The sequence below is a fragment of the Halictus rubicundus genome, chromosome 12 (genome assembly GCF_050948215.1).
Source record: "Halictus rubicundus isolate RS-2024b chromosome 12, iyHalRubi1_principal, whole genome shotgun sequence".
NCBI lineage: Eukaryota > Metazoa > Arthropoda > Insecta > Hymenoptera > Halictidae > Halictus > Halictus rubicundus.
In genome coordinates this window covers 4,664,429-4,683,318 of record NC_135160.1, presented here as the reverse complement: position 1 = coordinate 4,683,318, position 18,890 = coordinate 4,664,429, and the positions used below count along the sequence as shown (strand labels likewise).

The following is an 18,890-nucleotide window of genomic DNA, read 5'->3' as shown; positions in this document are numbered from 1 at the left end:
TTCGCGGGATGTTTGATGATAGAATGATCGCGGTCACACGGGATGGTCCTTACTCGTGATCGGGGAACAAACAGTGACCGGGTCTCCGGTATATCCCTCGGGACAGACGCAACGGATGTAATGCAGGGCAACCTGGCAGAGGGCATTGGTACCGCAGAGCCCTACGCAAGGGTCGGTACACTTCTGTCTAACGCAGGCCTGATTGCCAGGACACTCGCTGTTCACGAGACACTCGGGCCTACAGTTGGGAGGAGATCCTATGTACTCGGGCATACAGGCGCAGGACGGTTTATTGTTGATTACGGTGCACTGGGAGTTCGGTCCACACGGCGAGGGGGTGCACGGGTCCAGGCTGGGTTCCGTGTCGTTCATTTCTGCTCGTCGACAACAAACACAGTACGGTTAGGGAGTTACAGGACCTTCCAACAGCTAGAATCAATGGTTACCTTCGCCTCGAACGATTAAACAAGGTTCAACATGCTCATACTTTCCAGAATTTATGATTCGAAATGGACAGCTTTCTTTCGTTCTCAAAAAATTGCAGCTGAAACTCTTTCCAACTTATATGTTCTGCTCAAGACAATTCATTACACAATAAAAAGATTTCTCGAAGTTTGAAAATTGCTGAACCGTTTAGGGTGAATCTGTTCGGAGAATGTGCAAGTTATACAGCTCTACTTACGGTTGGGGAAGCAGCTCACGAACGGATCGCCAGAGAACCGTTCAGGGCAGCTGCAAATGGGATTGTGATTGCGCACGGCGCACAGTGCGCCCTGTCCGCAAGTGTTCTCGCATGGGTTCTGACATCTCTGGTTCACGCAAGCTCTACTTTGCTCGCAATCGGTGTTGACAAGACACTCGGGCCTGCAACTGGGAGGAGTCCCGAAGTATCCAGGGAGGCAGGAGCAGGAGGCCTGTTCGCCGAACTCGCGGCAAACGCTGTTGGGTCCGCAGGGCGAGGGCTCGCAGGGTCTCGCGCGTTCTATCGTCAAGCAAGAGGGATCAATTACAGGTTCACATGGTTGTCGAAAACAGTTCTTTCGTGGGCGTGCAGGCAGACGGAACACTCACTTCGGATCGGTTTGCAGAGGGTGAAGGAATCACCCTCGTAGTTCTGTATGCAACTGCAGGTGGGAATGTGGTTAACGACAACGCATTCCGCGTTCTGGCCGCAGACTCCTGCGCAAGGGTCCACGCACTTGTTGTTGGAGCAGGCCCTGTCGCGGCTGCAGTCCGAGTTTTGCACGCATTCTGGGTAACAGCCTTCGTAGGGGTTACCACGGTATTCGGTAATGCAGGTGCACGCTCCGTTTCGACACTGGGTGTTCGGGCCGCAGGGTGAAGGGTTGCAGGGGTCCGAGGGCGCTGGAGGGGCTGGTCGGAGGAATTCGGGTCAGTTAAAAGCGTCATAACAGTCTAACGAGGATACTTGTTCAAGTTACACACAAGCTGCTCTCGATTAAAACCGTGCAAGAGTCATTTTCTCGAAAAATACACGACACGCATCTCCTTTTCCCTCAAACTTAGGGGTCGAAAACACGTTTCTTGAGATATCTCTCGAACTAGAGTAGTTTCGGGGACATTTTAAGAAATATATTTTCGACCTCCAACTCGTTCTCACCCCTGGACTGTATCAACCACGGCCGACAAAAGAGAATGCGTATCTGATATTTTTCTAAGAACTATCTCTCACACAAGCTCCATCAATTTGTAACTGGTGGAACAAGCTCCCTCGTAAGATGAAACTGCGGTTTGCGATCTTACTTGCAGGCTTCGGCTGGCAACTGGTAAAAGCATCCCCCACAAAGTCTGCGGGGCAAGTGCAAGATGGCGTGTGATTGATAACGTTGCACAACGCGTTCGACCCACAGGATCCCGGGCAAGGATCTATGCATCTTTCCCGGACGCAGGCTTTGTCGCTGGTACAATCGGAGTTCACCAAGCACTCTGGTCGACAGTTAGGGGCTGAGCCCACGTAGCTGGGTAAGCAGGAGCAGGATGGTATTCCGCCTATGTCTTGGCACTGGGAGAACGGTCCGCAGGGTGATGGTACGCAGGGGTTCATGGGGGTGGATTGTACCACGGCTAGAATAGGAAATATTCGATCACCAATTGAAACGTCGTTTGGCAATCGTTCGAAGAGGTAATTGGTCACTTACTGGTGACATCGAAGCATTTTACGAATGGGTCTCCCGTTTGACCAGCACTGCAGCTGCAGATGGGGCTATGGTGGAACACCTCGCACCTAGCACTCACACCGCAGACACCTGGGCAAGGGTCAACGCATATCTGACCCATGCAGGCTTGGTTAACAGGACACTCTGCGCTGACAACGCATTCTGGCCTGCACGCAGGTGGGGAGCCCTTAAAGGTGGGCAAACAGGAGCAGCTGGCCACGCCGTTGACATCTTGGCAACGGCTGTTCGGTCCGCAGTTTGACGGTTCGCATGGGTTTTTGGTACCTGGGGCTATTTTTCAGTTCAAGGTAAATTAGCTTCAAACTCTGATCCTAAATCGTAGAATTGTAAAACCTGGTAACTTACTCTGTTCAAGGGGCTCTTCAAGGACACCACAGGATGCGAATGGATTTCCGGTGAAACCTGACCTACAACTACAGGTGGGGATGTGATTGATAACCTGGCAGACCGCGTTGAGACCGCAGGTTCCTGGACAAGGGTCCTGGCACCTGTTTCTGATGCAGGCTCGGTTGAATTGACAGTCTGAGTCGATGAGACACTCGGGTCGGCAGTTTTCGTAAGGATTGCCGTAGAAATCAGGGAGACAGCTGCACACAGCTGAACCATAGGAATCACGGCAAATGGCGTTCGCGCCGCAGGGCGATGGCTGACATGGATTGACTCTGGTTGGCGTATAGTCAACTATGATGTAAACCGAAAGAGTCGTTAGAATTTCTCTCAAATGCTAAGTCTCTAGATCGATAAGGGGAGAAGTGGATCTTACTGGGCTGAGGGGTGCACTGAACAAATGGATCTCCAGTGAAACCAGTTGCACAACTGCACATGGGCGTGTGACTGACAGTCCTGCACTCGGTATTCCTTCCGCAGGATCCTGGACAGGGGTCTCTGCACTTCTGATTGATGCACGCTTGTTGAACTGGACACTCAGAGTTGCTGACACACTCTGGCTTGCAATTCGGTGGGATTCCTATGAATTCTGGGAGACAGGTGCAGGAGGGTGTGTTGTTGATCACTTGGCAGGCCGCGTTCGGGCCGCAGGGTGAGGGTTGGCAGGGGTCCACTGGGGTTTGCGGTAACATGCCTAAAATTTGCAAAGTTCCCGATGAAGTTGTCCTTTGAATCGCCGGGAATTGAACAGTGGTATCAAAATCCTTCTTACTGGGTGGAGTGCATTGGACAAACGGATCCCCGACGAACTGGTCGAAGCACCTGCACACGGGGTTGTGATTGATGACAGTGCACTGGGCGGATAGTCCGCAAGCGCCTAAGCAGGGGTCAATGCACTTCTGATTGCTGCAGGCTCTGTTACGCGGGCAATCGGTGCTAACGATGCACTCAGGTCTGCAGGAAGGTGGTGATCCTTTGAATCCGTTGACGCATGTGCACACTGCTTGACCGTTCGAGGAACGACAATGACTATTCGGACCGCAGGGGGGCGGGTTGCATGGATCGGCGATGGTTGTGCCTGTATCTTAATTAATATCAATAACACATACTGTATAAACTGTCGTTAAGACGCAAAGACCAATGACCGAATGACCAACCTTTCTGCGGGGTACACGCTAAGAACGCGTTGCCAGTCGTGTTCCTAGGACAACTGCACATGGGCAAGTGATTGACCACGTTGCACTCTGCGTTCGCTCCGCAGGTGCCCACGCAAGGGTTCCTGCACTTGTGCAGTATACAGGCTTCGGTACGAAGGCAGTCAGTGTTGATGACGCATTCGGGACGGCAGATACTGTAGGGGTCACCCAGGTAACCGGGTATGCAAGTGCATGTGCCGTCTCTGCACTGTGCATTCGGTCCACATGGTGAGGGATTGCAAGGGTCTGTCGGGGCCTCTGTCACTAAAATGCAAGGATTAGTGTGCGGTGTGTTTATGCCAACTTGAGACACGATAACCCTCGTACATCCCTCAAAAATAGTTGCATAAAAGATCCAAGGGTGACATATGGCAGTGACACGACTAGTAACAACATAATTTTTCACCCCGAGGAACGTAGGAGGGTGAGAATCAATTGATGGTTTTTGCTTACTGTCGGGTGGAGGAACAGGAGAGCAACTGGTGAACGGGTTACCGGTGTAACCTGCAGGACAGGTGCAAGCTGGCGTGTGATTGACCACAGTGCATCGTGCAGCAACGCCGCAGGACCCCGGACATGGGTCCCTGCACTTTTCTCGAATGCAGGCTTTGTTCGCCGTGCAGTCCGAGTTCATGGTGCACTCTGGCCGACAATTTGGAGGCACTCCTATGTAGTTGTTCATGCAAGTGCAAACGGGAGAGTCGCGCAACGACTTGCATAACGCGTTTGGACCGCAGGGGGACGGAATGCACGGGTCTTTTGGATATCGATCCGCCGGTGGAGGTGCTGTGGAGAAATAATAAAATTGTTCAAGTGAAAAACGGTTCGCTTCGACGGTAAACGGAACGGGGAAATGAACTTACTCGTTATGGGGAAACAATAGACGAAAGGATCCCCTGTTAAACCAGTTCCGCAGCTACAGATCGGGCTATTCCGAATGACTTTGCACTGTGCATTGCGACCGCAAGTTCCAGCACATGGGTCTCTGCACTTCTGATTGACGCAGGCTAGTTTCGAGTTGCATTCTGAATTGACGACGCACTCGGGTCTGCAGTTTGGTGGAGTTCCTACGTATTGGGGTAGGCAAGAGCATACTGCTTGACTGTTCACGTTCTGGCACTGACTGTTTGGACCGCAGGGCGAAGGCCTGCATACGTCAGGCTCATCATCGTCGACTATAAAATATGGTAATGTTGTATGCATCATCGATGCATTTGGGAAATACGGGGCTAGTGGTCTTCAAACAACAGTAAAAAATAAATTGATCGTTTTAAGGATTCTGTAAGCCGACAACGTTTGAAGACCACAACACGACGACAACTGTATTGTTACTTACTTATGGTGGGCAGTTTGTACAAACAGTTCACGTAAGGGTCACCGATATACTGTGGCAGACAGGTGCACACAGGAAGGTTGTTGACAACCTGGCAGTTGGTGTTGCCACCGCAAGCACCAGGACAGGGATTCTGACACTTCCGATTGATACATGCCAAATTGGAGGGACAGTCCGACGCGATTGTGCATTCGGGTCGACATCCTTCGTAAGGATTGCCGATGTATTCCTGTAAACAATAGCAAGAGCCGACGCCGTTTTGCTCGCGGCAAACGGCGTTGGCTCCGCAAGGGGATGGCTGACAGGGTTGTGCCGGAATCGCTGGGACCGCTAAAAACACAAGCACAAAATCAATTCTCATTCAGATACTCCATCCTGAGCCATCCAATTTCCCGTTGATCACTTACGTGGCTTGGCAGTGCACTGAACAAAAGGATCTCCAGTGAAATCTCTCATGCAGGTGCAAGCTGGCACATGGTTCACCACGTGACATTCTGCGTTGGAGCCGCAAGAGCCTGGACAAGGGTCCCTGCACTTGCGGTTAATGCAGGCTAGGTTGTTATTGCACTCGCTGTTGCTGACGCACTCGGGTCTGCAGTTCGGTGGGGTGCCAATGAACTCTGGCTTGCAGGAGCAGGATGGTTGGTTATTGATCAGTTGGCAGACCGCGTTGGGACCGCATGGTGATGGCTGACAGGGGTTCGTGGGTATCGCGGGTTCCTCGGCTTTAAAATTCGTTGAAGAATTAGCACCCGAGAAGCTAGGTAGCTAGAAATTTAGGAAGCTAGCCTCCTAGGAAGCTACCGATCTAGAAACCTGGCAACCTAGGAAGCTATCAACCTGAGAAACTAGCGATTTAAGAAGCTAGCAATTTATAAAAATAACAATCTGAGAAGCTAGCCTCCTAGGAAGCTACCAATCTAGGAACTTAGCAACCTAGGCAGCTAGCTATATAGGAAGCTAGCAATAGAGAGAGCTAGCAACCTAGGAAACTAGTGATTTAAGAAGCTAGCAATTTATAAAAATAACAGTCTAGGAAGCTAGCCTCCTAGGAAGCTACCAATCTAGGAACCTACCACTCTAGAAACCTAGCAACCTAGGAAGCTAGCAATATAGAAAGCTAGTAACCTAGGAAGCTAGCGATATAAGAAGCTAACAATTCATAAAGATAACAATCTAGGAAGCTAGCAAGCTAGCTGTATCTATCAAATCTGGGACACCTACGTCTGGGTACGCATCTCACGAAGGGATCTCCAGTGAAGACCGGAGGACAGCTGCAAATGGGGTTGTGATTGATCACTTGGCAGCGGGCGGACACTCCGCAGGATCCAGGACACGGGTCGCTACACTTCAGGTTCACGCAAGCCTCGTTCAAAGGACAATCCGTGTTAACCAGACACTCTGGTCGACACGCTGGAGGATTTCCTATGTAACCAGGGGAACAGGAGCAGACTGCCTGGCCGCTAAAGTCCTGGCACCTGCTGTTGGGTCCGCAGGGTGACGGGTTGCAGGGTTCTACTTTCGGTGGGTCTGCAAGGCAAGGTCTTCTGTTATCATGTTCTATAATCGAGCCAGCTTTTCTGGGCTTTAGGATTACCTCTAACTGGATAGCAAGTGGTGAACGCGTTTCCAGACATTCCGTCTGGACAATTGCACATGGGTGTGTGGTTGATGACAACGCACTCCGCGTTCTGACCACACACGCCCACGCAAGGGTCGAAACACTTGTTGCGGTTACAGGCTCTGTCCAGGGGACAGTCTGGGTTCTGAACACACTCTGGACGACAGCCGTAGTATGGGTCACCATGGTACTCTGGCATGCATGTGCAAGTGCCGTCGCGACAAACGGCGTTCGAGCCGCAGGGCGAGGGGTTGCAGGCATCTTGCGAAGGTTGGGGTGAAGCTGTCACGACAATTTCATTAGAGTTATTACTGGGCTGCAGTTTATATTCCATTTGACGGGGCATTCGACTGAAAACTAACTACCAGTAATTTTTGGAATGCTGAAAATTGTCCTTGCCTCGGAAGGTTAATTCTATCATAAAATAATTCAAGTCAAATATAAAAATGGTGTAAGAACATTCCCCGAATTTTGTGTGTACCATAACGAATAGTCGATTTTCAGTTAACTGCCCCCTAAAACTTAAAAACTTATGGGTCTTACGAGGAGTGTCAACGAAACATCTGACGAACGGATCGCCACTGTATCCTTTAGGACAAGTGCAAACAGCCATATGGTTCACTACCAAACACTGCGCTCCCTGACCACAGGAACCCGGACAGGGATCGGTGCATCTCTGTCTGAGGCAAGCTCTGTCGCTGCTGCATTCGGAATCGATGGTGCATTCTGGACGACAGTTTGGCGGGGTGCCTATGTAGTTGTCCATGCAGGTGCAGCTCGGCAACTGAGTGTTGTCTAATATGCGACAGACGGAGAACGGGCCGCAGGGCGATGGAACGCAGGGGTTCACGGGCTTGACTTCCACTGGGGTCAAATATTCCGGTTACGCTTGTTTGCAAAGATAAATGCTGAATTTCAGCTGGAAATTGTTTGCCAGGACGTGGACTCACTTTCGAGCTTGAAACACCTGACGAACGAGTCGCCAGTGAAGCCTGGATTGCAGCTACAGATCGGGCTGTGATTGATCGCCTCGCATCTGGCGTTGATGCCGCAAATGCCGGGACAAGGGTCCACGCATTTCCGGTTCTTGCAAGCACGATTCGTAGCGCAATCGGAGCTCACTGTACACTCTGGTCTGCACATCGGTGGAGTGCCTAGGAACGTGGGTGAGCAGGAGCAAATTGCTTGACCGTTGGACACGCGACACTGGCTGTTCAATCCGCAGGGTGATGGGTTACAGGGGTCGGCTGGTCTCGCTGGAAACATGTCTATGTTAGAACCCTTTGGAGTCTCGAGATTAAATGGAAATTTAACAACGTTAAAAGACTGCTAAAATCCCGTCAGCAGCAAACTCAAATGAGACTCTGTAAAAGGCTCTCGAGCCATGGTCCATGGTTCTGGATTTCTTTTGGCCACTTACGTTGCTCTTGGATGATATTGCACTGGGTGAACGAATCTCCAGTGAATCCTGATTGGCAAGTGCAAAGCGGTGCATGATTGACTACTTGGCAGATAGCGTTGTACCCGCAGAACCCTGGACAAGGATTCTGGCACTTCGATCTAACGCAAGCTCTATCTGCCGTGCAGTCTGAGTTGATGACGCACTCTGGTCGACAACCTTCGTAAGGATTGCCGACGTAATTTGGTAGACACGTGCAGGACGCGGCGCCATTTTGCTCGTTACACATCGCGTTCGAGCCGCATGGGGACGGGACACACGGCGTGGGTTGCTTGATTGTATCTTCGATCGCTATAGAGACATTTCTTTTAGTATTTCAACCTGTTCGTTACTATACTGGATGGAGAACCTAACTCAAACACCTTAACTCTTATGAGACCTTCCAAACTTAGACTAAGTCAAGGCGATTTAATGAATAAAACAAAATGACATAAGGCCTTTACCTATGACTTAAGGACTTTATCATTGTCAGACTGCGGACCTCTATGTAAAATAAAATTGTTCAGCATCTGTTGCAAGGTGTTCAAGGTGATTGATTTAAGTTGTTCACCCTGCATTATTGCATTTACGGATGCACCGCAGCTTACCTGGCCTGGGCAGACACTGTACGAACGGGTCTCCCATGAAACCAGAAGAACAGACGCACATGGGGGTGTGACTGATCACGCGACACTCGGCGTTAGCGCCGCAGGAGCCGGGACAAGGGTCTCGACATTTCTGATTGATGCAGGCTAAGTGGGTGGAGCACTCGCTGTTGCTAATGCACTCTGGCTTGCAGTTGGGAGGGGATCCGAGGAACTCGGGCAAGCACGAGCAAGAGGGTGAGTTGTTAATCACCTGGCATCGACTGTTCGGACCGCAGGGTGTTGGTACACATGGGTTCAAAACTGGCGGCTCCTCTTCTGTTCAAGGGAATAGAAAAGATTAGCAGGTTGGTTAGATGCATTCTTCGTTCGTCGAGATGGTCTACTCACGTCTCCTGATACACATGGTGAAGGGGTTGCCAGTCAGGTCCGGAGGGCAGCTACAAATCGGGTTGTGGTTCACTACCACGCAATCTGCTCGGATGCCGCAAGTGCCGGGACAGGGGTCAATGCACTTCTGGTTGTTGCAGGCCATGTTGCTGGGACAGTCGGAACTGAGAATGCACTCTGGTCTACAATTTGGCGGGGTGTCTAGGTAGCCGGGGATGCAGGAGCAGACTGCTTGGTCGTTTATCTTTCTGCATTGACTGTTGGGTCCGCAGGGTGTCGGGTTGCACGGATCTTGGGGAGGTTGCACTGCTCGAAGATTTAGGAATGTTAAATCACAATTTGTACATGTTGGATCGTTCGAGAGAACGTGGTTGTGTCTTATGCTTCTGGAAATGTACCTCGCATCGTTGAACAAACCACGAACGCGTTGCCTGATGTTCCAGGAGGGCAAGTGCAAACTGGCACGTGGTTGACGACAGAGCACAACGCGTTCTGTCCGCAAGTTCCAGCGCAAGGGTCGTTGCACTTGCTCCTAATGCAAGCTCTGTCTCTCGGGCAATCCGAGTTCAACACACATTCTGGACGACAGCCTAACATCGGGTCTCCTCGATACTCGGGTAGACATGTGCAGACGCCGTTTAGGCACTGGGTGTTCGCGCCGCAAGAGGCACATTTGTCTTCCGGTTGGTCCATAATTGGTGGCACTAATTGGTAAAGGGTGAGAATTTGTAATGAATTGCTCTTCTATCCAAAAACGAAACAGCTAGCCCCGAGTCTATGCGACGTTACGCGGGGAAACACAGTTTTCTAAATCGTTTGGTCGTACCTTTAGCAGGGGAACACCTCACAAAAGAGTCTCCGGTGAACCCTTCGGCGCAAGTACAGATCGGTGTGTGGTTTATCACCGAGCATTGTGCTCCCACTCCGCAAACTCCTTCGCAAGGGTATCGACACTTCTTCTGGATGCAAGCTTGGTTGCTAGGGCACTCTGAGTTTCGGATGCATTCCGGCCTACAGTTCGGTGGTGCTCCTGTATAATCTGCCAGGCAGGCACAGGACGCTTGACCGTTTATGTCTCGACAGTCGGAGAAGGGTCCGCAGGGTGACGGTACGCAGGGGTTCACGTATGACGGTACTGGCGCCGGTTTTGTCGCTGCAACGAACGTTTGCTCAGAAAGTGCTACCCTGATCGAACTCATTTCTGATCGGATAAGTTAAGGAAACGGTTGAGGAGAGTATCTTCGCCACATTGCATCGTAATAAATAGCGTCACTCCTAAAAATGGACAAGATCAAATTCGTCGGGGACTTACTTGGCATCTCGAAACAAGCGACAAGGGGATCGCCAGTGAACCCTGGATCGCAGGCGCATATAGCGTTGTGGTTGATCGTTTCGCATCTAGTGTTCGCGCCGCATGATCCAGGACACGGGTCGTTACACTTTTGATTGATGCAAGCCATCTTAGGGGCGCATTCTGCGCTGATCGTGCACTCTGGTCTGCAAGCGGGTGGGCTACCGATGAACTCGGGCAAACAGGAGCAGACCGATTGCCCGTTGACGGCTCTACACTGGCTATTGGGTCCGCAGGGTGAGGGGCTGCACGGTCTACTGATTGTCTGATCCATTTCTACAAACGAGTTGTCGATTGTCAGACCATGCACTTCGTAAAATAGATTGTAGTGATATTGGTACAGCGGGTGGTGTGTTTCCTTCGGAAGCCGTACCTGGCGACATCGGCGAGCAAAGAACAAAAGCATTTCCGGTGTGTCTGGGGAAGCACTCGCAGACCGGTAGATGATTGATAACATAACATTCCGCGTTTCGACCACAGGTTCCAGGACAAGGGTCTCTGCACCTAGCGTTCATGCAGGCCTGATTCGAGGGACAGTCGGAATTCAAGAGGCACTCGGGTCGACAGCCTTCGTAGGGGTTGCCGATGTAATTCTGGATGCAGGTGCAGGAGCCTGCACCGTTCTGCTCCTTGCAAATTGCATTCGAACCGCAGGGGGACGGGTTGCAGGGGTCGGTCGATACGGGCATAGGCGCGGCTGTAAAATTGGGCGATTAAACAAACTGGAACGCTGTGAAAACGCGATTACAATAACAGTGTCGACGACAAGCCTAAGGTTCTTACGTTCTCTGAAAACACACTGGGTGAACGGGTCACCGGTGTACCCGTTCAAGCAGGTGCACATCGGGGTGTGGCTGACAACGTAACAGTTGGCGCCGGTACCACAGGATCCAGAGCAAGGATCTGTGCACTTCTGATTGATGCAGGCTAACTGACTCGGGCATTCGCTGTTACTGACGCACTCGGGCCTGCAATTGGGCGGGCTTCCGGAGAATCCTGGGGTGCAGGAGCACGAGGGTGAATTGTTAATCACCTGACACTGGGAGTTGGGGCCGCAGGGTGATGGCTGACAGGGGTCAACAACCGGCTCCTCGACTGCAACGAATCAAATCTCATTTTGTTAATCTCGCTATCGACTTTCAACGAGGGCGGGACCTGAAAAAGGAATCAGCACTTACAGAATGGTATGCACTGAACGAAGGGATCCCCGGTGAAACGTAACGGACAATTGCACAAGGGATTATGGTTGACGACATTGCACTCGGCTCCGATGCCGCAGGTTCCTAGACAGGGGTTCGCGCACCGTTGGTTGCTACAGGCCTCGTTCTGCGGACAATCTGTGCTGACTATGCACTCGGGTCTACAGGTGGGCGGGCTACCCAAGTAGCCCCTGATGCACGAGCACACCGCCTGCTCATTGACAACGCGGCATTCGCTATTCGGGCCGCAGGGTGTTGGGCTACATGGGTTCGTGGGTGTCATATCTAACGAACAGAAAAACAGTTACAGTCGAATCCCCGACGATGTTCGCGGAGCATGCAGGGTACCGGGGCTGGATAAATACCTGGGAGAGGGGTGCACTGACTGAACGCATTGCCGGTCATGTTCCCGGGACAGCTGCACATGGGGACGTGATTGATCGCCGTGCACAGGGCGTTGAAGCCACAGGTGCCCTGGCAAGGGTCCATACACTTGTTACGCAAACAGGCCCTGTCGCGGGGACAGTCTGTGTTCAGAACACACTCGGGCCTGCATCCGAGATAGGGATTCCCTTGGAACTCTGGCATACATGTACAAACACCCCTCGAGCATTCCGCGTTCGGGCCACAGGGTGACGGGACACATTCGTCTTTCTCTGGTCTTGGTGGAGCTGCAAAGTGAAACGGTCAGTAAAAGCCAATCGGTGGTTGCTGGACGTGTAGTCCGGTCTAAGGGGGCTAGACACCTTTGAAACCTTCAGAAATTCTTGGATACACTTTTCCCAATCTTGGACTCTACTAACTTGATGTCGCGAAAATGGAAATGTCAACGTTAAGGGCCATTGGAAATATCTGAATGTACCGGTACAGCAGAAAACGGGGTTCCCGAGTCTCTAACAAAAATTTCAGGGTCATCAAAGGTAGCTAACCCCCTCAGTGTCATCGGGAAAGGTTCCAGGGTGTCTTACGTGTGGCGGGTAGCAACTGGCAAAGGGTGAACGGGTTCCCGGTGAAACCCTCGGGACAGTTGCACACGGGAATGTGGTTCATGACGGCGCAAACGGCGCCAGAGCCACAAGAGCCAGGACAAGGGTCTCTGCACTTCATGTTGATGCAGGCCAGGTTACTTTGACACTCGGAGCTGATCGTGCACTCGGGCCTGCAGTTGGGAGGCTGGCCAGTGTAACCCTCTAAGCAGGTGCACGCGGGTGATCCGCGCACGTTTCGGCATTGAGCGAAATTGCCACAGGGAGATGGCACGCAGGGGTCTGTTTCCGTCAGTGTGGGTATCGTGGCGGCTAAAAATTGCGATCAGAGGTCATGCATGTAATTCGTTTCTCGGGGCAGATCGATGGGAAACCAGATTCGAGGCTTACGTGGGATAGGTGCGCAGGTGGTGAACGGGTCTCCGCTGTGTCCGGGCATGCAACTGCAGATGGGACTGTGGTTCACGACAATGCACTTGGTGTTCGAGCCGCAGGGGCTGGGACACGGGTTCACGCATTTGTAGTCGGAGCAGGCGAGTTGCGTGGGACATTCGGAGCTAGCGACGCATTCGGGTCTACATCCAGGCGGGGTGCCAACGTAAGCGGGCAAGCATGAGCACACGGCTTGGCCTGACACCTCTTTGCATTGACTGTTCGGTCCACAGGGTGACGGGCTACACATGTTCACTTTGACGGGGACCGCTAAACAGTGAAAGGGTTAATCGTCATGCAACCGGTCTCTGATGCTGTTCGAAAATCTCTAGCACAAAATTTGGACGCGTATCTTTGGCCCAACGTTTCTCTAATAGATCTACGCGAGCTGAATACTTGTTAATATCCACAGATTATAACAGTGATCTGTCTATACAGGGTCATCCGTTTTTAAACGGCCAAACGTCAACCAGCTATAGAGGACCCCAAATGAAACAACTTTCACCCCTAACACTTTTTAGATAATTGCAAAAACCCGTCATTTTTTGCGTTCACTTAAGATTAAATATATCAGGACTGCAATTATGTATCTTGATGATTTTTCCTTTGTTTGGTTTAAAATAAATAGGGGCATCTTTTTTATTAAGTCAACTTTTTTGTATGACCTTTGGATCTTCGTTTTTTTTTTTGGCGTGGGGCACGCCGTGGAGACTGAATGAAATAACTTCAAATCAAAAAAAGTGTTAGGGGTGAAAGTTGTTCCATTTGGGGTCCTCTATAGCTGGTTGACGTTTGGCCGTTTAAAAACGGATGACCCTGTATATGTCGCCAAGGCCTGGACGATACACGACGCTGGCAAGACCCGTGTTGTTGACATATATCGAGAGTTCACTGTGTTTGTGGGATAGTTTGAATTAGTGGTAAGAGTTCTACTACTAATTCACTACTGAATTCGGATGAATGTTGGCGACTATTCAGCACACGGAGACCTGTTGGAGACAGGTTTGCTCAAAGAGTCGCTGGTCCGGGAAAAGACGGCGTGATGAATGTCCTGGAGGCTGAAACTTACTGTCCATGGTACACACAACGAACGGGTCGCCTGTGAACCCTGGCCGACAGGTGCAGAACGGCTGATGGTTAACGACAGAGCACTCTGCGTTCGGGCCGCAGGTTCCAGGACAGGGGTCTTGGCATTTGTTTCGCACGCACATGCGGTTCGACGGGCAATCAGGATTAATGACGCACTCGGGTCTACAGGCTACGTAGGGGTTGCCAACGTACTCGGGAGGGCAATAGCAAACCCCGGCACCGTCTCGTTCTCTGCACAACGCGTTGGTGCCGCATGTGCCTTCCGTACAGGGTGAGAGTTCCGGGTCAGAGGCTAGAACAATGCAAAATTCAAGATTAGTCTCATCTTCTTCACCGTATTCTTTGCACACTTTTCGTTTCTCTTACTTATGATGGAACAACGTGTGTACGGGTCGCCGGTGAAACTATTAGAACAAACGCAATGGGGTACGTGGTAGACCACGTGACACTCTGCCATCTTTCCGCAGAGATTTGGACATGGGTCTCTGCACTTTTGCTGCACGCAGGTTTGGTGGCTGGGGCACTCGGAGTTGGCTATGCACTCGGGTCTGCAGTTGGGCGCTATTCCTTTGTACTCGGGTAAGCAGGTGCACGATGGGAAGTTATTGACTACCTGGCATTGAGAGTATGGCCCGCAGGGTGACGGTTGGCAGGGGTTCGCGGGCACTATGTCAGTCTCTTCTACGGGAAATAAACGGGAAGTTGTTAAACTTCTTTATACCCTCGACTTGGGTACCTAATTGCTTGTGGGTCATTTCACGCCAGTGGAGAAAGATCTGTGTCTCTTAAACGAATGGTGACTTAAACCCACCCTAATTTCGCATGCTCTACCACACGGCTCATTCCTGCCATCAATTGAAATCGGCATACCGACTTGGCGTGGAACTCTCCACAAGATCCACAAAGACTACGTATTTCTTACTGATCATGTCGCATCTGATGAACGGATCCCCAGTGTACCGTTCCGGACAGTAGCAAGTGGGGTTGTGGTTGACTACCGAGCACCTAGCCGAGACACCGCAGGTGCCAACGCAAGGATCTCTACACTTCTGATTCACGCACGCCTGATTCCTCGGGCAATCGGAACTGACAATGCACTCGGGTCTGCACAGAGGCGGGGTTCCCAGGTACTCTGGTGCACAGGTGCACACAGCTTGATCGTTGACCTCTCTGCAGATGCTATTGGGACCGCAGGGGGATGGGCTGCAGGGTCTTGTCGTCGAGGGAACTACGGTTCAACAGTTTAAAGATTGTCGAACTGTTTCGTGTGAATTATACAGCCTACAAGAAAAGGGTTTGTATGTACCTTGCGCAGGGGAGCAAAGGATCAGAGCATTTCCTACGGTGTTCGAAGGACAACTGCACATGGGGATGTGGTTGATGACTCTGCAGCTTGCACTCTGACCGCAAGCTCCAGGGCAAGGGTCGACGCACTTGTTCCCGATGCAAGCTCTGTCATTCGGACAGTCCGCGTTCAGCACGCATTCGGGCCGACACCCGATATAGGGATTGCCAGAGTACTCGGGTAAACACGTGCACACACCGTTGTCGCATTGTGCATTGGGCCCGCACGGGGAGTTGCTGCAGGGGTCCACAACAGGCTCCACATCTGTTTCGGTCGTTAAATTTGTTAATAAAGATTCCCTGTTTGTTAGACTTCAGTGTTTTAGGACTCTCTAGCTTACTCATTGGTTTCGGCTGACAAATACTGAAAGGATCGCCAGTGTAACCCTCCAGACAGGTGCAAATTGGGACATGATTGTGGACAGCACAGACACTGTTGAGGCCACAGGATCCGGGACAAGGATCCTGGCACCTTTCGCGAATGCAAGCCTGGTTTCTAGGACAGTCGTCGTTGATGACGCATTCTGGACGACAGTTCGGTGGAGCACCGATGTAATTGATTAAACAAGAGCACGATGGGGAGCCGTTTATGCTTCTGCATTGAGAGTTCGGTCCACAAGGTGAGTTGATGCAGGGATCGAGAGGGCTTTCCATAACTGGAGTAGCTAGAATTAGATGATTATGTTAAGCTGTGACTAAAGACTCGTGGATTCATTTAGCCGTCATAAGTTCCTCAGAGATAATTGCGCACAAAGTCCCAGGACAATACTTCACCCATTTTCACATATAATTTGATGACTTGCAATTGAGCGTTTGCATAAATTGATGAGCTACATTTTTATATGGAAGCGCAGCTACACTAAATTCTTGCTACTTTTATCAAGTACAGAAATTTAAAATGCAAATGTATATAAATATATTTTCTGCACTGTGTTCAGAAACAATGAGTGAAGCAATCTGGAAGCAATCTGTGAATCTTTAGGAACGTATGAGGGCTGAATTAATAAATCTTAGGCTTACGTGGATTAAAGAAACAGTAAGTAAAGGGGTCGCCAGTGAATCCTGGCTTGCAAGAGCAGACAGGACTATGGTTCACGACTCTGCAAGTGCTCTGTTGGCCGCAAGAGCCAGGACAAGGGTCGATGCACTTATTGTTCCTGCAGGATAGATTCAAAGGACACTCGGAGCTGATAGTGCACTCCGGCCTGCAATTGGGCGGTGTCCCAGTGTATGTTGGCAAGCAAGAGCACGTAGCTTGACCGTTCGACTCTCTACATTGACTGTACGATCCACAGGGCGATGGTTCACACGGATTAGCAAGAGTTGGGTTGGGTGCTGTAACCGGATTAATTGTCAGTTAACACCTGAACTGATTATTACACACTGGAATAGCTCAGAACACTTCGGAGTTCGTCTTACGTGGTTCTCTCAGAGGATTGCAGTACACGAAAGGATCTCCCGTGTACCGTTCGAAGCAACTGCAAGTGGCCGCATGATTGACAACGAAACACTGTGCGTTTTGCCCGCAGGTTCCAGGACAAGGGTCTCTGCACTTCGATCGGATGCAAGCCTGATTGGACGGACAGTCGGAGCTGAGCGTGCATTCTGGCCTGCAGCCTTCGTACGGGTTCCCTATGTAGTCGTTCTGGCAACTGCAGGACGCTGCATTCTGTTGCACTTGACAAATCGCATTCGCTCCGCAGGGCGATGGGGTGCAGGGGTCTGGTCTGGGGACTTGGATGTCGACTGCAAATGTAAGAATGCAACTCAAGATTGATGCTGTCACTGCTGGCTATGCAGTGGTTCCTACTAATGGTCCTTGCTATTGACTAATTCACTAAATCCCTACCCGTTGAGGTATTCGAGAACGCAAAAATGTCAGGTCGAGAATTCTGTTCGGGATCTGGACGAGTTCCCGAAAATTTCGGGATTCCCAAGAGTTTTTAGGAATTATGATACATTCGAGAATTCCACAATTTTCGTCTCGACCGTCGGGTGTACCCGACATTTTCGGGTTCTCGCACACGCCTCTACCAACTGTGACTAATGGTAATAATGGTAACAAGCGGCATCCAAATAAATTCTTACATTGCTGTGGCGAACACTGAGTGAAAGGGTCTCCAGTGTATCCGCCAACGCAAGCGCACATTGGCGTGTGACTGACAACGTTGCAGACCGAGTTCGCTCCGCATGCGTTCGCACAGGGGTCTTGACACCTCTGATTGATGCAAGCGAACCGATTCGGGCACTCGCTGTTGCTGACACACTCGGGCCTGCAATTTGGCGGCGATCCGATGTACTCTCTCAGACAGGAGCAAGACGGTTGATCGTTCACCACTTGACAATCAGCGTTGGGCCCGCAGGGGGATGGTTGACAGGGGTTCACAGGGACCACTGGTCTCGTGGCTTCAAGGTTTGAAACGATCATTAATCTCCGCACGCTTCGGAAACACTCTTAAATTTTAATTCAGGCTCCTTACGCATCGGGTAACATCTGACGAAAGGATCGCCGGTCATCCTCTCGCGACACACGCAGATTGGATTGTGATTAACGACGTTGCAGTTTGCGTTCAAGCCGCAGGTGCCCACGCACGGGTCTCTGCATTGTTGATTGGTGCAAGCCTGGTTCAGGGGACAGTCCGAACTGACTGTGCACTCTGGTCTACAAGTTGGAGGACTACCGATGTACCCATCCACGCAAGAACAGACTGCTTGGTTGTTATTCTGTCTACAGCGACTGTTTGGACCGCAGGGTGATGGGTTGCAAGGGTCACTCGCTGTCACCGCTAAAATTGGTAGAGTTTGTAGAATGGGTCACTTTGTAGATTCGTTCACTTTTTGTATTTGCATCGGTGAGAAGTATACCTGGAGCTGGGGAACAGAGTATGAATGCGTTCCCTGACATGCCTGACGGACAACTGCACATCGGCACGTGATTGAAGACGTTGCATATTGCGCTTTGGCCGCAAATGCCAACGCAGGGATCAACGCATTTGTTTCGGACACACGCTCTGTTTGTTGGACACTCGTTGCTCAAGACACATTCTGGCCTGCAACTACTGTATGGGTCGCCGAAATACTCTGGGAGACAGGTGCACACGCCGTTGGTGCATTGGGTGTTCGAGCCGCAGGATGCACAAGGGTCGGTTTCGACGGGACGATCTGAAGTGCATTATTTTGGATTGTTTGAATTTTACTTGATTAATAACGGTGTCTAGAAGAATGGGACCTTTTTCATGTGACCCTATAGTCGACAGTTCTTGGAAGATTTCATTTTCACAAGTAAACTCAATTTTTCCATTAGAAAGCAAAAGCACAAAA

General features: G+C 50.9%; 1 protein-coding gene across 1 annotated transcript in view; it reads right to left on the bottom strand.

Annotated features, from left to right (window-relative positions):
- The window catches only part of Dpy (fibrillin-like protein dumpy), a 128,426-nt gene that overhangs the window by 11,316 nt on the left and 98,220 nt on the right, over positions 1 to 18,890 (bottom strand). The window contains exons 113-151 of the mRNA XM_076797411.1: positions 18,435 to 18,731; positions 18,050 to 18,355; positions 17,658 to 17,975; positions 16,989 to 17,315; positions 16,590 to 16,904; positions 15,911 to 16,234; positions 15,532 to 15,834; positions 15,148 to 15,453; positions 14,592 to 14,906; positions 14,206 to 14,517; positions 13,095 to 13,406; positions 12,687 to 13,016; positions 12,084 to 12,389; positions 11,698 to 12,003; positions 11,303 to 11,614; positions 10,893 to 11,216; positions 10,481 to 10,795; positions 9,995 to 10,321; positions 9,567 to 9,872; positions 9,169 to 9,474; positions 8,782 to 9,096; positions 8,156 to 8,485; positions 7,686 to 7,991; positions 7,279 to 7,599; positions 6,712 to 7,017; positions 6,339 to 6,644; positions 5,522 to 5,839; positions 5,118 to 5,444; positions 4,645 to 4,956; positions 4,235 to 4,567; positions 3,743 to 4,045; positions 3,358 to 3,669; positions 2,962 to 3,279; positions 2,544 to 2,879; positions 2,160 to 2,468; positions 1,765 to 2,085; positions 1,072 to 1,374; positions 683 to 982; positions 54 to 374 (exon numbers count right to left, since the gene is read on the bottom strand). Of these exons, the coding sequence (XP_076653526.1) occupies positions 54 to 374; positions 683 to 982; positions 1,072 to 1,374; positions 1,765 to 2,085; positions 2,160 to 2,468; positions 2,544 to 2,879; positions 2,962 to 3,279; positions 3,358 to 3,669; positions 3,743 to 4,045; positions 4,235 to 4,567; positions 4,645 to 4,956; positions 5,118 to 5,444; positions 5,522 to 5,839; positions 6,339 to 6,644; positions 6,712 to 7,017; positions 7,279 to 7,599; positions 7,686 to 7,991; positions 8,156 to 8,485; positions 8,782 to 9,096; positions 9,169 to 9,474; positions 9,567 to 9,872; positions 9,995 to 10,321; positions 10,481 to 10,795; positions 10,893 to 11,216; positions 11,303 to 11,614; positions 11,698 to 12,003; positions 12,084 to 12,389; positions 12,687 to 13,016; positions 13,095 to 13,406; positions 14,206 to 14,517; positions 14,592 to 14,906; positions 15,148 to 15,453; positions 15,532 to 15,834; positions 15,911 to 16,234; positions 16,590 to 16,904; positions 16,989 to 17,315; positions 17,658 to 17,975; positions 18,050 to 18,355; positions 18,435 to 18,731 (12,264 nt within the window). The remainder of the gene's footprint in view (positions 1 to 53; positions 375 to 682; positions 983 to 1,071; positions 1,375 to 1,764; positions 2,086 to 2,159; positions 2,469 to 2,543; positions 2,880 to 2,961; positions 3,280 to 3,357; positions 3,670 to 3,742; positions 4,046 to 4,234; positions 4,568 to 4,644; positions 4,957 to 5,117; positions 5,445 to 5,521; positions 5,840 to 6,338; positions 6,645 to 6,711; positions 7,018 to 7,278; positions 7,600 to 7,685; positions 7,992 to 8,155; positions 8,486 to 8,781; positions 9,097 to 9,168; positions 9,475 to 9,566; positions 9,873 to 9,994; positions 10,322 to 10,480; positions 10,796 to 10,892; positions 11,217 to 11,302; positions 11,615 to 11,697; positions 12,004 to 12,083; positions 12,390 to 12,686; positions 13,017 to 13,094; positions 13,407 to 14,205; positions 14,518 to 14,591; positions 14,907 to 15,147; positions 15,454 to 15,531; positions 15,835 to 15,910; positions 16,235 to 16,589; positions 16,905 to 16,988; positions 17,316 to 17,657; positions 17,976 to 18,049; positions 18,356 to 18,434; positions 18,732 to 18,890) is intronic.